Raw genomic sequence first — 18,790 nt, forward strand, 5'->3', positions numbered from 1 at the left:
GAAAGTTACAATAAATTCTTTGAGCTTTTCTGGTCTTACTTGCTTTGACAGTTTTTATACACTCTTTCAATCTCACATCAGTTAATCTATATGAACCTTAACTGCCTTGAACTTCTTCCTGCCCCCTATCAAAGAAAAAAGAGGCACTATTTTAGGAAAAGTTAACTCTCCTGTAGTACTGTTAGATTTAGTAGCTCTTTGGGGGTTTTCAACCCATGTTTTGGAATAAGTTTTCAAACAGGTATTTTGCGAACTACCTGTCTACAAATAATCCTTCTTATTAACAAAGGTATCATCTAGTGGTTCAAAAAAGATAATTTTTTGTTTGATCAGCACTGACTCTTAAGTCTTGTATCACTGTAGATACAGGATGATGTTAATGTTCAAGTCAAGTGATAAAAACTGCTCAGGAGGAAAAATAGCATGGTATATCTGAATGTTGATAGTAATACTGGTGAGAGGGAGTGACTTTGTACTCCTTAAATATAATGAGAAGGAAAATAAACAGAAGTTCGTATCAAGCTGACATTAATGCTGTTAAGATCCCAAACTCTTAGGCATTTTTCTACTATCTTGCTTTATACTGAAGGAATTACTCAAAGCACTACCTTGAATTGTTTTTCCAGTCGTGTCTTTCCTCCTACTCCAGGTATAAGGATGCTGTTAACATAGCTATGCAGCTGATTTGAAGATACTTCAGTTTCATTTCCAAGAATGGCCTCCAACAAGGCATCATGGATGAAAATATACTGCTCCTAAAAGGTATATTAAATGAGAATCAACAGGGAGAGTTGTTAAGGGATAACCCACAGTCCATGAAGTCTACCAGCTGGGAACTCCCAGTGAATTTCTACACTAGCAGCTAGGAGATTTGCCTCAACACTTAATTGGCTATCTATCCTAACTTGTTTTATGGTAGTGACTATGCTAAGTTTCCTCAGTATTCTACACTGTTCTAGTAAGAGCAATCCTCTTGTGTGTTTCTGAGGTTTGAAAACATATCCAGCTCATAACATCTAATGCAACTGTGTCTGATACAGAAATGCTCTGTAGTTATTGAGCAATCCAAATACTAAGGTTCAAAGAGAAATGAGGAACTATGAAAAGAGATCATCATGGTTGGTATATCTTTTACTCCACACTTGTCCATTCCTTTAAACCTTAAGAAATAAATCAATTTCCTAATATCACTCACCTTTCACATAAGTGTGTGTTGGCATCTCATGAGGATCAGTTCTTACCTCTGTCTGGACGAGGTAGTTGCGCTGTGTCCTGATATGCTTCAGGAATCCCAGGACATTAACTGTGCTTTTATCTTTTATCTGTTGTAGCATGCTGTCTATTACAATGTAAGTGCCTGTCCTGCCCACACCAGCACTGTAAGAAATAAAGGTGTACTCCGCTAGTACTCTTAAACCAAGGACTGGAAAAGTGACAATCTAAATGCATAAAGAACTTAGAAATAACTGTAATGTCTAGATAACCTAGGATAAATGACAGGATATTCACATAGGTAAGCTTCATTAGGTAATTTCCACTTCATGAGTTCGACAAGGAGCACAGAGTGCCTTTACACTGTAGGAGCTGAAAGATGGATGATGTCTCCTTGATTTCTCAGCCTGCTCGGCGTGCAGTCAGTGATTTAGGCCTCTGAGGTGTCTGTGGCAGTAGCTGTCCCCATACCAGCACCAGGCCTCCTCACCGTTCAGCCTCGTGGTTGGTTTTTCAAGTGTCCCAGGGATTCTGTGAGTAGTCATTATCTTTTTAATAAACCTATTTGCTGTGCTATTTGCTTAGTCTGCTACTGTTGCATGCAGCTAAGAAACTGATGTTCTCAGTATCAGAAAATTCCTATTTAAGGTGTTACTTTACTTTTGTAATCTTGGTATTATAATGATACAAGAAAATCTAACTTCTTATTCCATATTCCTTAATTGTTAAAGATTCTCAGCTAGATCTGAACTCTGTAATACTGAGTAAGAAGTTTGTTTTGGCAACGCACCAGAAAGTTCCCCATCTTGCGTAATACCTAGGCTATGTGGTAGACCAGTCTCTACCTAGTGCTTATTAAGTGTATTAGTGAAAAAGTAGAATTCTTATGGGATTCTAAGCAGAAGATATGTTCTTCTGCTTGTTTGGTGAAAGCATATTACAAGAACAACCCAAAAGAAATGCTTAGAAATTGCTATGCAGCATTGTAACATCAACTACAGAATAATAGAAGCACTTTTAAACAACCATTTGTTGTTTTAGTTGAGGGGAAATAGACTTGCACAGTGCTTTTTAAAGTGGTATTTTATATAATATACATAACCTAGAAATTTTTAAAAAATCATTCATATGTACTATAAATTATTTGAGAAAATTTCAGAAACACCATGCACAAAACTCTGAATCTCTGGTGTTGAAAACTCTTATAATTTCTTATTTTTAATTATTAGAGCCAGCTATAATTACTGTACAAAACACAGGGATTTTATTTAAAAAATGAGTTTGAAGACTGTCACAGGTTTATTTATTCCAGTTTTCAGACGAGGACTTTCCAGGCAAATCAAGCAAAGCAGGAACAGGATTTCTAGGATCCAAGTTCAGAAGGTCCAATTTCTAGCAGATTAAAGAGCATGCCAACCCTACCTGCAGTGTACTAACACAGGACCCATGTCTGGTGTCCTGGCAGCTGAGGATCTCCTTACAAAGGTCAGGACCGGCAGGGCGTACTCAGGAACTCCCATGTCAGGCCACTGTGTGTAGTGGTACTGGATCACTATTCTTTCATTCTGACGGCCCTTGGGATTTCCCTTTTGGCCCTAAAAGAAAGGTGTAAAAAGACATCTTTAATCCAAGAGTGAACATTCTGCTCAAAAATAATATAAAGCATAGGAGATAAGACCTATCTCATGACCAAGCTAGCTTATTTCCTCTTTGTGACCAACACTCATGTCATTTGTGGGTAACATTCATGGCTAGCTGGATATGAACATCATTCTCTTAGAAGGTAAGAATAATATTTTACCAAAGATGAACATGTTAATACTGGTATCTTGGACTTAGGACCACCAAGAACACTTTGTGGTTTACATACAGTGTCTCCATTTCCTTGCTTTCTGACTCACTTTGTGCTCTGTTTTTATTTGCCTATGGGCTAAGATTCCCCTTCTCCAGTGTTCAGGCTGGTCACCTTGAGATCAGGAAGGAAGAGTAGGTAGCTGCTGCTCTGTACTCTCCAAGAAGATTCTAAATGTTGAATGAGACTCTGTCTCCAGAACCAATGTCTCATTTATCTGTCTGTTTCATAAGTAATTTCTTTCAGAGTAGTTTTCCTTTAAATAACTGACCTTTTTACAGTTTAACTACTTTGAATGAAAAAAATCCCCAGATAGGAATTCCTGTAAATTGATTTAGGAAGTCTGGAAGCTATTTGTTGCTCTTAACCCAGAATCCCACACAAAATGGTAACAAATCAAGAGATTCACATTTCCATATTTACTTTAAGAAAACCGTGAAAGTACCCAGGCTATCAAAGGTATCCATATCTAAACACCACCAAGTATCTGAAAAGATGTCACTTTATAAAAGCAATATGCGACATTCATTGGTACAGTGGTAGAGGTGGTAGGTGTGCCCAGGCCAAAGAGTGAGAGTGGATGCAGGGCTGGTGGCCTGAAAAATGCTGCATTTTTATCACAAATGCTTGAAATTGTAGACAGCAAAACAGAATGTAGGGTTTAGCAGTAGATTCTCTGGTCATTGACCATGTCCAGGTGGAAGTACGCAGATGCACTGTTGGACTTAAAGAGCTCTTTGCCACGTAGAGAAGACTCTCCCTAAAAGGAACAAATTGTTCCTGTACCACAAGACATTAAACAGAAGAGACAAATATCTCAAAAGAAGCTGAAGAAAGATTAAGGAAAGAAAATAAACTCAGCATGAAATAAATGCCAATGATTTTTCAAAAGGTCTTCCAACACTTTAGTGGCTATGACATTTTCTTAGGTTTTAATGCCTCTGAAAATCTTATTTATTTATCTTTTGATGACTTGGGGTCAGGAATCAACACTGAGACTTAAAGGGTGCTGGCCTTGAGCTATTCATGCCCACAATAGTTTTCCCTTTTGACTACTTAAGTAGTTCTCAAAGGAAGGTTGAGCAGACCTGTTTATATACCTGAAGGATTCCCATGAAAAATGGGCTTTATAAACTTCATAGTGATAATTGGTTATCTAACCAGCAGCTCTATGACAGTGCTGATTATCATATATTCATACTATTTCTGGAAATAACTACAGAAAGATCTGTTAATGTGGGATTACACTTGCACTTCTGGGCTTCTGAATGGAAAATGAGTAAATGTGAATTCTTTTGGGACATTCTTAGAAGTCCAACATGCCCCAAAACAGAGAACAAAAACAGATCCCACAAACAATAGCCATAGCTGTCTACAGAGCAATAACATCTTCTTTCTTTGCATATACCTAGAGTTCAAATATTGCTGTGATTTCTGTTGTGACAGTGGAATTTGAAAAAAATACACCGAGGTATTTCTATAAGAAGCCTTTCTATACAGTGTGATTCTCAAGATATTACTAATTCTATAGAGAAGATATATTTTTATTTGTACATTTTTTGAAATTCTGTCTTTGTCACTTTTAGGAATTGAACCCACAGTCTTCAGAATGAGATACAGCCACAACCTTCTAAAAATTATTTTATTTCACTAAGTTGTTCAGGCTGTATTTTAACTTGTAGTCCTCCTGCCTCAGTCTTCCAGAGCGCTGGCATTACATGTACTGCTATACTTGGTGTAAAGATTTTATGGATGTCACATTAGAAAACACTAGGAAAAACAAGTGTAAGTTTCATAACTCTGGACACTTGTGTTTACTATGAATCTCTAAGTAGAGGATGTATACACGTAGCATTTATTTCCCATTCTTACCAGTAAAAGTTCTGTTATCTAGTATCTTGTAGCACTAGCATTCCTTGAAATATTCTTGGGAAATAATGCTTTGAAACTGTCAGGAAATTGAAATTAGAAACCTAAATCAATAAACAGATGTTGCCATATTTGCTGATTGTTATCAAAACCTAAGAGGATGCCTTTTTTATTATTTAAAAAAATTTTTTTAATGAGGATTTGTTCATGAAGAAAATAAAGAACTTAGGCCAGTTAATTTCTATTATGTGCTCTGGCCATACATACCATTCTACTACAGTGATGTCAGTCAAGAGAGTCATTAGATTAGGAGATTTCACCTTTGTTGTACTGTAATTTTCATACAAGTATCGAAAGACATGCCCTGGTGGCCCACCCAGCTTCCTAAATACCTTCTTCACTTTTGTATTCCTGATTGAAAAACGACGAACAGTATAGCAGGCATGTACTTTTGTGCTCTTCAGTGTGACAATAATATTTCCATATTCCTCACTATTTTCTGTTGGCCAATATTGATCACATTTTCGCTGAAAAAAGATAAGTTACAAATTCCAAATTATAATGTTACATCACAAGAAAAAATGTCACTTATTTGACTGAAAATTAAACACATGGGCAGATGTAACCTCTGAAGAACTGTATCGCTAGGGGATGGGGTGTAGTTTGGGCAGTATCATCTGAGAAATGGGCCTTGTGATCATGACTATCTTACAGTTATATCATGTACTGTAAAGAAGGCCTAAAAAAGAAACCAGTATGAAATGTGAGTAGGATATATCCTAAACAGAGTATACATATCATTTAAGAGGCCTTCTGGCTGGATTTCTAAAGATCTTTTGTGCTGGGAATCTCTTGTGTTACAGCTTGGGTCACCAAAGGCAAAATGGACTCCATGGTTCAAGTAAAGGGGTAGATATTTTGAGCAATGGATTTATGGCCTAGCTTTTATTCTAGCCTCAATCGGCACTGTCTAATACAAACTCAAGTCCAATACATTCTATAGTCCCAATCGTTATTTTTAACAAAGATCTAATCAGGGAAAAGGTGTATGAAGCAGTCTCTGCTGCTCCTAAATTACAAGTAATTTGTTTAATATTCCATGCATCTTCTAACTTCTGTACTTTCTGCTTTTTTTTCCCCCTAAAATTAGAATGTTCTTTCCTCCTTTTTACTGCCTGTTTAACTTCTTTTCCTCATTTTGTTTTACTCACTTCAAAATATTAGCTCCTTTAATATCCCCCTAATACAAGTCAAAACACACATCTGTTATCACATTTGATTCACAACTGCAACACTGAAGCTCCCTTCCCAGTAGTCCATAACCAAGACAAAAGCACACAGAACACTTCATTTCAGTAAGTATTTATAACTGGGTCAAATTCCTGTCCTACAGCAGGTACTATATTGGTATTTCATGAATGAAGGTAGATTATTAAGGGTACTTACTCTTCCTTTCTCCACAAGGTTTGTAATCATGATAATGATTCCAGTATTTTGTTCCCAAATCATTCTCCAGAAATCTTCAAATGTAGACTTTAAAGGTCCTTGGGTGGCAATGTAGGCTTTTGCTCTGTTGTAACCCTTGAAAGATGACATAGCATAAAGTGAGATGAGCACAGTTATCAGAAAAGTTAATAATTCAAGTATCTTCCACACTAGGCTGGATTTTTAGTGAAAGCTCTATGTGGTATTAAAATACATTCAACAGTTTCTGCTGCAGTTTTCAATTTTCAGAAACAGGTTTGTAAAAACATTTCTGACTTACATCAACATAGTTTGCATTAATGTAGTCGCTGTGCTTAGAGTCTTTTCCTGGTAAAGGTCTTAATTTCACCCTACTGTGATCATCTGTAGAAGATAAGGCAAAAACAAATAAGTAATTTTTAAAAAGGGGCATTCTAAATACAAAACAAGGCAGATATATAATGTGGCATCTCCCAGAATGCCCTGGAAAAACTCCTGGCAGAATAAGTAGTAAATAGTACATTCAAACTCATCTCATCTAAGGATCTGGGTAACCCAAGAAATACAAATTAAGGTCTTTATTAGTTTGTAAAAACTACTGCAAAGTGCTACCCTCCAAAAATTTCATTGCTTTCTGTTTTGAAACCATGTTCTAGGGTCTTCAGTTACTCAACCACTCCTCCACTTCCTATTACGACAGATAAAAAAGATGGCTGTTATTTTGGGTCCAGAGCATCTCTTTTTCAGGATTTCCCTTGCTAAATTCAGATAGATTCCCTGCCACTTCCACAGAACTCTATGTAATTAAGGAAAACAGAACTTCATTTCCAAATAGTTTCATTACAGGAAGTCAGTGCCCATATTTTAAGAGTCACTTTTACTTAGGTTGGGAACAAAATGAGAGGTGGAGCAGTGTATGTGAATGTACTTGTTCAACAGAATGAGCCAGGATTTTTAGAACAGCAAGAAGAATAAAAGAAAGCACAGTTGTTACTTTCAGTTTACCTAGTGAAGAACAGAATGGGCAAAAGCCAATATATATTTTTGTTTAGTCATTATCATAAAAGACTAGTTCAAAAAATAACATGAGGAGACTGGCCTATGTATTAATTTCTAATACATGTAAGCACTAAAGCACTTTTAGAAAGCCACCTATAGTCTTGGAATTGTGACTTGCTTATTGTTTTTAATGTGAACAGTTGATATGAAATGAGCTACCTATTAAAAATAAAAATTTTGTAATACACTCCAAAAATTTTTTCTTCTAAGGCCTCTGGGTAGAAATTACTATGCCTTAGTAGCAACCATACTGTATATTATCCTTTCCTAGACAAGTAAGAACATAGATTTGAAGTTGTAAAATTTGCATTAAACTAAAAGGTAATAAACGGGTTAACATCAGTATTGAAAGTGGTGTGGTAACATCCATATATATCTTGAAAGTTGTACTGGCTCTAGTATATCAGAATCGTGTTTCTGGCACAATGATAGTGTGATTTTACTGTTTCCCTGACATTATTATGGTGTTCATTGCTATATAAAGGCACTAATATAACAGGAAGAAAATAAAGTGACAGGTAATATGCCCAAAATTTGACTAGTCAAGAGAACATCCAGATTCAAGCCTCTGAATTTTTGAAGATAAAACTACATCTAAGTTGAATTTGTGAAAGTAAATCTATAATGAAGGAGAGAGATTGCTTTTCCAGTCAAGCACCATGACCTTTGGGCTTTCATCTCTTCCTTGTCTCCTAGTTTTAGCCAAAGCAGAAAAAGGTCACTAAAAGTTAAGGCTGCAGTAGAGAATAATGTGAGGAAAAGAAGAAAACTTTGACTCTTCCTTGTTCTTTCTCTTTTTTAAATCTCTTCATTTTTTTAAAGAAGTAAAAAAAAATTATATTTAAAAATAACTTACAGTTCTTTTAGAACTTCAGGAAAAAATAATATTATCTCTATTCACAGATGATATGATCCTATATATAAAAACCCAAAAGAATTCACAAAAAATTAATGGGTTCAGCAAGGTGGTAGATCAATCTATAAAAATCCGCTGTATTCCTTTATTTTGGCAATACTGGTGATTGTATCCAGGCCTTCATGAATTCTAGGTAAGTGCTCTACCACTGAGTTACATCCTGGTCCTTTTGAACTTTACTTTGAGACACAGTCTCCCTAAGTTGTGTTAGCTAGCAATGAACTTGAAATCCTGTTGTCTTAGCCTCCCAAGCAGATGTGATTATAGGTACATGCTGCTGAGCCTTAATGTATAAGCAATCTGAAAATTAAGTGAACTCATTTATAATAGCATTATAAACAATAAAATACTTAGGGATAAATTAAACCTACATATATGGAAAGACATCTACCTTTGTGGATTGGGAGACACTACTGTTATACCTGGAGGTCATCCTCAAATCAATCTACAGATTTATTATACAGTAGTACAGTAAACTCCAAAGTCCTTGAGTTTATTCTCAAATTCATATGGAAACCCAAGGGACCCAGAATAGCACAAACAGTTTTGAAAAAGACAAGTCCTTTAAGGACTCATAGTTCCCAGTTTTAAAAACTTGTCACAAAGTTGTCTGTAATCTAGGGACAGTGCAGTACTGGTAAAGGGAACAAAGCCATATAGATTAACAGAACAGAATTAAAAACCCAGAAACAACCCAATACATGCTGGTCAGCTGATGTTCAGTAAGAAGACTAAGAAAACTGAATGAATAAAGTCTTCCACTGAGGGTTCCTTGGCACAAACATATCTCCATGACAGTGAATTTTAGGGGGAGGTGGGCTGGAGTTGTGGCACAATGATATAGGACTTGCCTAGAATGCTTAAGGCCCTAGGTTCAATTTCCAACACAATCAAAAAGGATAAGGATGGATTACTATCTCACTAAATATCAAAACTGAGTAAGAACAGATCAAAAACCAAGAGCTAAAAATCCTCACATTCTTAGAATTCAGTACATCTTGGCTTAGGCAAGATGTGATACGAAAAACAGGCATCAGTAACAAAAAAAATATAGGTTGATTTCACCAAAATTTTAAAAAATTCTGAAGAAACTGAAAAAGACAATGCAAAGAATGAGAGAAAATTTTTTTGCCAGTTATATAGGATCTGTCCCCAGAATATAGAAAGATGTCATGTATCTCAATAGTAGTCAAAGATGACAAGGGAAAAAGATGTCATATCTTTAAATAGCTAGTAAACACAAGAGAAGATGCTCAACACCTGTAATCATTAGGGAGATGCAAATTGGCTATAATGGGTACCATACCACATATATTAGGGGTGCTGTTATCAAACAAAATCTAAAAACCAAACCAGAAAACAAGGACTGGTAAAATGTGGAGAAAACCTACCCTTATATATTGCTATCAGGAATGTAAAATGGTACAGGTGCTTTGGAAAAGTTGATACTTCCTCAAAATGTTAAAAAAAATACATTTACAAGCTGTGCCTGGTGATAGACAGCTGTAATACCAGCACATTGGGAGAATCACAAAGTCAAGCCCAAAGTGTGCAACTTAGCAAGACTATCTCTAAAGAAAAATTATAGAGCCTAGTGTATGAATGTTCAGAGCAGCATTACTCATAGTAGCCAAAAAGCATTCATCAAATGATGAATGAATAACCAAAATATTATATATCCATGCAATGTGAAATAGTGGAATACAAATGCGTGGTATGACATAAATGAACCTAAAATATAATGCTAAGTGGTATAAGCCAGACAGAAAGTCATATATTATGTAATCTCACATGAAATCTCCAGAATATGCAAATCCCAGAGACAGGACATAGGTAATTTCTAGGGGGTTAATATAAAGGAAGGAATTAAGAGGGCCACTAACTATTTCTTGTTGGAGATACTAAAAATATTCCAAAATTCATTGTAGTTACAATTTTCCAACTTTGACTATATATTAAAACTCAGTGAATTTTATACCTTACATGGGTATGTTCTCATATTGTATATGAATTATATTTTACTAAGATTTTATTAAACAGAGCCTTACAGTAGGGTTCAAATTTTAAGTTTTCCATGTTAGATTCACTAATATTTGAAATCCTGTGTAATGTGGTCCTTACTATAATGCGTGTTGACCCTAAAACAACAGTGCCTCTACCTTTCCTATGAAAGCAAAGACATTTTAAGGATTCTTTTCTTGCTATACTTGGGACAAAAGATACAGGAATAATTTGTATAGACTTTACTGGTTAAACATCCCTCTCCTGAAATGTGAAACGTCAATCTTTCAGAATCTGACATGTGGATGCACTGTGGCCTTTTAACCACACAAGTAGTCTGTTCCTTTGGCTTCTGTAGACTGCCTATCTACTTGAGTCTGGATCCTCCAGGTACTCCCGATCTTGAAGATACACCAGAAGATACACCAAAAGGGAGGCTCCATACACATAATCTTTGAAAGACTGTCTTGAAAGCTAGGCCTCTTAGTGCACACCTGTAATCCCAATACTCTGAGAGAGTGAGGGAGGAGGATTCTGAGTTCAAACCCAATGTAGGTAACTAGACAAGGCCCCATCTCAAAAATTTTATAAATATAGCTCAAAACAGAGGCTCTGGAAAACACACACACATACCCCTGCTTTGAATCCTGCTTACATGCTTCCAGTTCCCAGATTTTCGGTTTGTATTAAAAAGATGTGGCTTGGGGTAGAGCTAAAGATGGCAGATCAGTAAGCAGCAAAATACAGAGCCTTCCTGAGAGAAACAACTCAGATGCCAGAATAAAACATCCTTGAGAGTACCAGACAGAGGGAGATGGACCCTCTCAACTCTGGAAGAAACTAAAGGGAAAAGAGCTGGTCAAACGCACGGTCGTGGGGCTACCACTGAAGCAGCTCAGATTCATGGCTGTGGCACTCTGACTGGAGCTGCCCAAACTCACAATCATGGTGCGCTCAATGCTGAAGCTGCAGTCGCACTGAAGTTGGGGATCAATAAGCCCAGCGGAGAATGGAGCAGGGAGACCTGCACTAACCCACAGTGAGTGGTCGGCGACCAACTGGACGACATGTTGGAATCAGGCAGGATGGGCATGAACAAGGAATGGTAGTGACTTCAATTTGTTGTTCCCTGCCCAGAGCAGATTGGTGGGATCTGCTTGGCATGGGTCATGCCCCTGGCCAGGACCCAATAAGTTGTCCTGAACAAAGTCTGTAAGTGTAGCACACACTAATGTGGTGAAGGCCCCCACTGGTTGGCTCAGAGGGGAGGGGCCAGCATACGCTGCCCCTACTTAAACCTCATTGACCAACAGCAAACTAGAGAGGGCAGAAATCCTTATCCAGCATGCTTCAGAAGAACTAACCAACAGGGAAAGGGGCTGGGACCTCCACTATACTCCTGTATGGAAGTAACCAAAAACAAGACAAGAGAAAGAAGGAAAAGCCCCAGGCCCCCAACTCTACAAATATTGATCCAGGAGAAGTAAATACAGAAGATATTGAGGGCAGCAAACATGCAATATCAGACATGGCATCAGTGGACATAAAGAGAGATCTTCGTGATAGCATAGATGAGCTCAAAACATTAATTCAAGTAAAGCATGATATAAGAAGATTAATAAAAGAAATTCTAAGTACCTCTCAAGACACAGATGGAAGAATGGAGGAATACAAAAAAAGGAGAGAAGTGTTTGATAAATATAAAGAAAACCTAGAATAAATGAAACAGATTCAAAGAGATTACTAGGAAATTAAAAACCCCACTGAAAGCTAGAAAAATTGCCTGACAGAAATTAGAGGTACATTAACAAAACTTGAAAATAAGGTTTGCAAAGTCTGTGAAAGGAAAGATCTCTTAAAAATAACAAGGAAACAGGCAGTAACAATACAAAGGCTAGAAGGCAACAAGAGGACAAGAGGATATGTAATTTAAGAATAAAAATGTGAGTGAAGAAGCAGGAGGAAATACAAAGGCTATTCACAGAAATAATTAAGGAAAACTTCCCAAGCATAGGAAAAGGGAATGATGTTCAGATAAATGAGGCATACAGAACTCCAGCCACCTACAACCAAAACAGAGCTATACTCAGACATAATAATCAAGATCCCAGAAATTCATCACAAGAACAGAATATTAAAAGCTGTCAGAGAAAAGAAAGAGATCACCTATAAAGGAAAACCTATCAAAATCACAGCAGACTTCTTGACACAAAACATCAAATCAAGAAGAGCTTGGAGCAAAGTATTCCAAGCCCTGAAAGAAAATAACCTCCAACCCAGATTGGCATACTCTGAAAAACTGTCTCTCAAAATTAATGAAGAAACGATGTTTCCATGACAGAGAGGAACTGGGGGAATTTGTGACCACCAATCCAACCCTAAAAAAATACTGAAGGGCATTCTGGAGAGAGAGAGAAAAAAAATACTAGGATTTCAGGAAGATTGGCAGAGAGGCCTTAATGAATGGGGCAGACAGTGGAATTAAGGAGAAAAGTAGACAATCAATAGCAGAAAAATAGCATAGCAGAAATGAGGCAGAGAAGGTTGGCTATAGTCTCTAACATAGATGGCCTTGATACACTAACAAAAAGAAACACAGGCAGAATAAATCAGGAGGTAGGGTCCATCGAGGTGCTCTGTATAGGAAATATAATTAACCTGAAAGAGGGTTTATGCACTGAAAATCAAATATGAGAAAACAATGCTCTATGTGACAGGGAAACAGAGAGAAATAGGGGTAAATTAACCAGCACCTGCAGATAGGTTGGAAAGACATGATTCTTTTGTGCAGTGAAGACCTACTCACTATAACGAAGGAAAACCTTGAGGCTTTTGTAGGTAAAGAAATACAACTAGAGATCAAGCCCAGGAGTGAAAAGGTTCAGAACCACTTAGGTAAACTGCAGGTTGCCCCCCCCAATCTAAAAACTGAGGGAGTTAGTGGGACCCAAAATGTGCAGTGTACCCTGTGGGAGTGAAAGGGGAAGAATTGTCTATAAAAGGAAGGCAGAGGGTAGTGTTAATAGTGTGTCAGGATTTAAAATCCACATTATTCTCACCGCTCTGTTTAGATGGATTATATTCTGTTCCAGTTTGTCTACTTGTACTAGATTTGACAGCTATCCCAAAAATAGCAGGATATAGTACGGTAATCATCCTTAATTTCCTATTAACTTAATCTGAAGCCCTGTATAACTTACATTGTCTTATTATGACTGATCTTATTAGAATCTAGCTTGTTAGATTGCTGTTTTGTATTGACTGATTTTATATGAATCTGTTATGATTGATAGTACCAATCTGAGAGTATAGGCAACTACACTGAAGATGACAAGATTCACTAGGATACCCACTGTGGTTTAATTATTATGTGCTTTTAAAGTCTTACAATGTCTCTAATGTTTTGTTTTTATTATTACTATGCACTGCTATGTTCAATTATACTATGCCTGATGATATAGACAATTCTATTGAAGATAACAAGAGACAGCATAGTAACCATTGTAGATCACCTTGTATTGCGGTTTTATATGAATTTTGTTTCATGTTTCTCTAGGAATTTGTTTTATTTTGTCTTGCTTTGTTTTATTTTTCCAATACAGAAAGGATAGCTATACATGTAGAGACTCATGCATGCATAGAACTTATAAACAGTTTATAAGAACTGATTATACAACGCATGATGAAATGAACAACTACTTTGAAGAAAAAAAAGACACTTTAGTACCCAGTGCTGGTTCCATGGCATCATGATATGAAATCCAGCAATACTATTATTATTTGTTCAGACTGATTTTAGTCTGTTTTGTTTTGTTTAATTTTAACATACGATTTTGAAGAGGATGAGACACTATGACAGCTGTTATTGATTTCCCCATTGTCTGGTCTTAAAGACCTAAAATGCCTTCATCGTTCTGTTTGGATCAGTTTTATACTATGTTGTTTGGTGTGAATTGACTCTATGTTAAGATATGGACAACTATTTGGAAGAAAACAGGAGACAATATGATAGATAGTGAGGATCTCTGGTTGTCTTGCTTTGAAATTTATGTCTCTTGCTCCCCTCCCTGGTAAGCGGCGGCAGTGTGGCCCACTGCAGTCCTTCCAGGGGGAGAACCAGCAGTGTCTCCTGAGATCCACGCCATGTTAGAGCTTAGGACTCTGGGAATCCAAGCCAGCACCTCCCCTCCCTGGTAAGCGGCGGTAGTTTAGCCCACTGCAGCCCTTCCAGGGGGAGAACTAGCAGTGTCTCCTGAGATCCACTCCATGCTGGAACTTAGGACTCTGGGAAGTCAAGTCAGCATCTCCCCTCCCTGTAAGCGGAGGCAGGGTGGCAGCCTGCAGCCCTTCCAGGGGGAGAACCAGCAGTGTCTCCTGAGATCCACGCCATGTTGGAGCTTAGGACTCTGGGAATCCAAGCCAGCACCTCCCCTCCCTGGTAAGCGGCAGCAGTGTGGCCCACTGGAGCCCTTCCAGGCAGAGAACCAGCAGTGTCACCTGAAATCCACACCATGTTGGAACTAAGGACGCTGTGAAAGCAAATGACCATCCTGCCTCCCTGCTTAGCAATAGTGAACCTACTGCTACATGGCCTAGAGTCAAACATCCCACTTCCCCTATTCCACCCCCCCCCCCCATTAGCAAATGGAAATCAAAATCTGAGTATCTCCTGGGAGGTTGATCATAGCAAGTAAGTGGGACTTCCTTCTACCATTTCTTTGAAGGCAAATATTTTTATTTCTGTTTTGCTCTTTTCTGATTAATGGTACTGCTCTATTCAATATTCTGTATTGATAAGTTCTATAGTGTTTTATATTTCATCTCATTTTGATATATGTGATTAAAAGAACAACTATTATAAAGATAACAAAATATACTGTGATACCTATTACTGTTACCCCGGTAACCTGCTGTGAAGTTCTGTACCAATTTCACAAAGCCAACAATCTTAGTTGGCTTTATTCTGACGTGTTCTGTTGTATACTTTCAAAATAAAATTAAAAAAAAAAACTGCAAAAAAAAAAAAAGAAATTTATGTCTCTTACATTGCATTCTTGTGTTCTGTTTTGTTGTGTTTAATTTTATCCTCTTTTTAAAAAAAAAAAGACATGGCTCTCACTGGTTTAAAAAAAATGTCAAGATAGCCAAGTGATATTTTAACTTTCGTTCCAAAATGTTATGTTGTCACCTCATATGGAAACAGTGCAGCTCAAACATTTCTTGCAGTTACCTTATTAAGTTCTTCCTCATTTTACAGTTTAATGAAACGCCAAGAGGAGATAGGCTCATGAGAGGTTTGATTTTGACTTCTTGGCTTTCCACTTGTATCCAAACAAGAAGATTTAATTTCCTCGAAGTCAAAATAGTTTAAGGATCATTACTCACATGCTAAAATGTTGATGTATCTGTTTTTGTGCTTGTTATCTGGATGATTGGAATGTTCTGCAGTGATGTTCATATCAGCTGTACAGCGCTGGACTTCCTAGTGACAAAAAGAAACAGCAAGACTTCAGATATGCTTTAGAAAGAAAGGAACTAGAGTCAGGTACTGTATTCCTTATATGTTGGAGGTAATAGTGATAAAAATAAACCCAGTATACTTGTTGTCACATAATAGCATTTACAACTATATACAGCACACAGTAATGTGATAATAATTACAACTGTCTTATTGACCTATACATTTGCTGTGCTATGTTTAAATCACTACTTTAGAAGTACTCCTACTTATAAAAAAAGGGTTACTATAGACCAACAGGCATTTCACAGTGGCAGCTGTCTCATACACCTTGTGTTTACTGTGTCTCTTGATTCAGTCAAGAGGCTGTGTTGAACTGCACCTACATAGGTCCATGCACATATGCTCTATGGTGTGCATATGGTGAACAAAAGGGATTAAGGTAGGTCACAGAATATGTCTTTTTCAGATATAAAATGTCCATCAAAAACAAAGTATACACTTCCTAGCACTATGTTCCCATTTTTGCCCCCAAACCCAGCTTCAGATACAGTGACTACCAGAACCATAACAAAAAGAAAATGGAGAAAATGAAGGTATGATTTTTACTTTTTACTAACTCTTCAATCAACTTTATTCCAGATTTTCACCTAGGCACTGGGATACAAAAGAATCTCTTTTTGAGTATAAAACAGTTTGCAAGACAAAAGATAGTTTAGTGTGATCAACAGAGAAGAAGCCTTAAAAAAATGATGGCAGGAAAGTTTAAAATAAGAGATGACAGGTTCACTGAGTCTTATATGATAAACAGGAATTTCTAACAAGTACAGTGTCCACCATGATTTGCCATATGCGTATAGGCCTAACATGCTCCTTTTATATCCAAGAGACTACAATCTGAGTCTGAAGTCTCAGCCCTGAAATGATATCAATATATGGCCTAATCGTCATGTCTGGCTTAGATATGTGTGGCCCTGATAAATTATTTGTAAACTTCCACAATTTGCATTTGCAAATGTTCCTAATACAAGGCCCATTCCAATTGTATTGGTAAAAGTTTGCAACTTGAATGTTTGTAAGTCAGGCACTTACTATATATATAAAGATGCTAAAAAGCCAGATTTTCTAAAGTGTATGATTCAACCTCAAGAAAGTACTTGAGCTAACTAACAAGAGGGCAGCGTAAGTTCACTACTACGAAGAGCAGGAGAAAAGGAATACAAAATTACAGGAGAAATGTTTTTCATGGACCAGATGTATCAGAGTTTAGGAGTATGCACGATTTATTACAAACAGTTACATAGCAATTACAAATGTTTTCCACAGCATTTACATTAAGCATAGTGAAAATAGGAAACTGGTTCTTTTATATTCACAAAGTATTTTCTAGGGAGGAAAAACCCTCTTCTCTGCTTGGAGTAACTCACTATAATCAAAGTATTTAAGGTATTAAAAAGCATTATCAGTTCTACACAACTATACTATAAAGATTTCCCTTCTGGGAGATGCTGTATGTATTGAATTCTTCATAATCATGGGCTTTCTCATCTCTCCATTAAAAACAGAAGCCCCACAAGCATTAATTTAAGCTATCTCTTTGGAGAAAAGTATATTTCATGATAGTTCTGCTGTTTCTTATAAATGTGATAAACTTTGCTATTATCCATTCTATTCTGAAATAGTTTAAAACCTATGGTTTCAGAAATGCTACTTTAAGGGGCCTGCCTCTGGCTCTCTTAAGATGAGAAAAAGTGTGGACACAAAGTACTGAATCTGATTCATTAGCATCTATGAGAGTGTAAGCCATGCTCAGAATATGGAACCTCTGGAATTGCCTTAAAAGCTGGAGCATGTTTTCTTTGAATTGAGTCAAAAGGCAGAAAACATTTGAACATGGATTTGTATTCTGAAATATACTAATTCAATCTATATACAAGTCCTACAAACAAGCTGACATGGTTGCTTAATGTCTGGTTTTGAAAGTCATACCTTTGGAACATACCTCTTCAGGGTGGAATTGTTAAGATATTCTGAGAGATATCCTGGTGTTCTAATCTGAGATTCATTTTGGTTACTGATTTTTCCCCCTTATTGTATGAATCTGGTCATGAGAGCTATGAACAAAAGTGGAGACTCTGTTATAATATAATGCAGTTGACCAGGACTGGATGGGGGAAGCTGTCTGTGCTGTTTAAAGCAGTCATTCAGTATGGCCAGTCAAACTCTTTTGTTGTCTAAAACCTTTAGTCTGATCCTTTGCCTCTATTTTACATATTTTCAATTATGTGAATGACAAAAAACAAAGAATAGTCATAAATAATGTTAAATCTGATTTTATTAGAACTGATAGGGTTTTCCTAAGGTCTTCTGATTTTGTCCTGTGGATTATGTCATCCATAATTCCCCACAGTAATGCTTTACTCATTTAGATGCCGATAACATCATCTGATCCTGGAGTGGCCTTTATCAGTCAAAACTGGTATTTCAAAATTAAGGTAACATTAATAGGTGTCAAAACCTTTTCAGGTGACACTGGCCCTAACAAGAGTGTGCATACTGAAGTTACCTATTTAGCACTCTGTTAAATAGTTTAAGATCAAGCTTAGGCTTCATCATTATTGTTTATATAACCTTGAATCCTAAAAGGCTGATTCTGAATATTTGTAGGCATAAAGCCACAGGAGCAGAAACAGAAAGGAGTGGAAACAGAAAGTATACAACAAAGATCAAAAATGAACACTTTCCTAACATCTGATATTGCCATAAAAATTTTTTTTGGGAGGTGGCTTTTTGAGATAGGGTCTCATCATGTATGCAAGCAGGCCTTGGGCTCACTTTGTAGCCCAGGGTGGTCTCAAACTTGCACCAATCCTCCTGCCTCAGCCTCACAAGTGCTGAAATTACAAGTGTATGTCACCACACTCAGCTTCTAGCCAAAATTCTTGAAAGATGAGTGAGT

The 18,790-nt window shown here is 37.0% G+C and overlaps 1 protein-coding gene across 5 annotated transcripts in view; it reads right to left on the bottom strand.

The window, feature by feature from the left end:
- The window catches only part of Ptprg (protein tyrosine phosphatase receptor type G), a 671,458-nt gene that overhangs the window by 31,013 nt on the left and 621,655 nt on the right, over nt 1-18,790 (bottom strand). For all 5 annotated transcript variants that reach the window (XM_003480132.4, XM_063257832.1, XM_013143912.3 and 2 more), the window contains 7 exons: nt 15,759-15,855; nt 6,699-6,781; nt 6,380-6,514; nt 5,326-5,460; nt 2,635-2,807; nt 1,242-1,377; nt 609-755 (listed from right to left, as the gene is read on the bottom strand). In XM_003480132.4, the coding sequence (XP_003480180.2) occupies nt 609-755; nt 1,242-1,377; nt 2,635-2,807; nt 5,326-5,460; nt 6,380-6,514; nt 6,699-6,781; nt 15,759-15,855 (906 nt within the window). The remainder of the gene's footprint in view (nt 1-608; nt 756-1,241; nt 1,378-2,634; nt 2,808-5,325; nt 5,461-6,379; nt 6,515-6,698; nt 6,782-15,758; nt 15,856-18,790) is intronic.

Source organism: Cavia porcellus, unplaced genomic scaffold (genome assembly GCF_034190915.1).
Source record: "Cavia porcellus strain 051 isolate PalLab524CR breed Dunkin Hartley unplaced genomic scaffold, mCavPor4.1 scaffold_10, whole genome shotgun sequence".
Taxonomy (NCBI): Eukaryota; Metazoa; Chordata; class Mammalia; order Rodentia; family Caviidae; genus Cavia; species Cavia porcellus.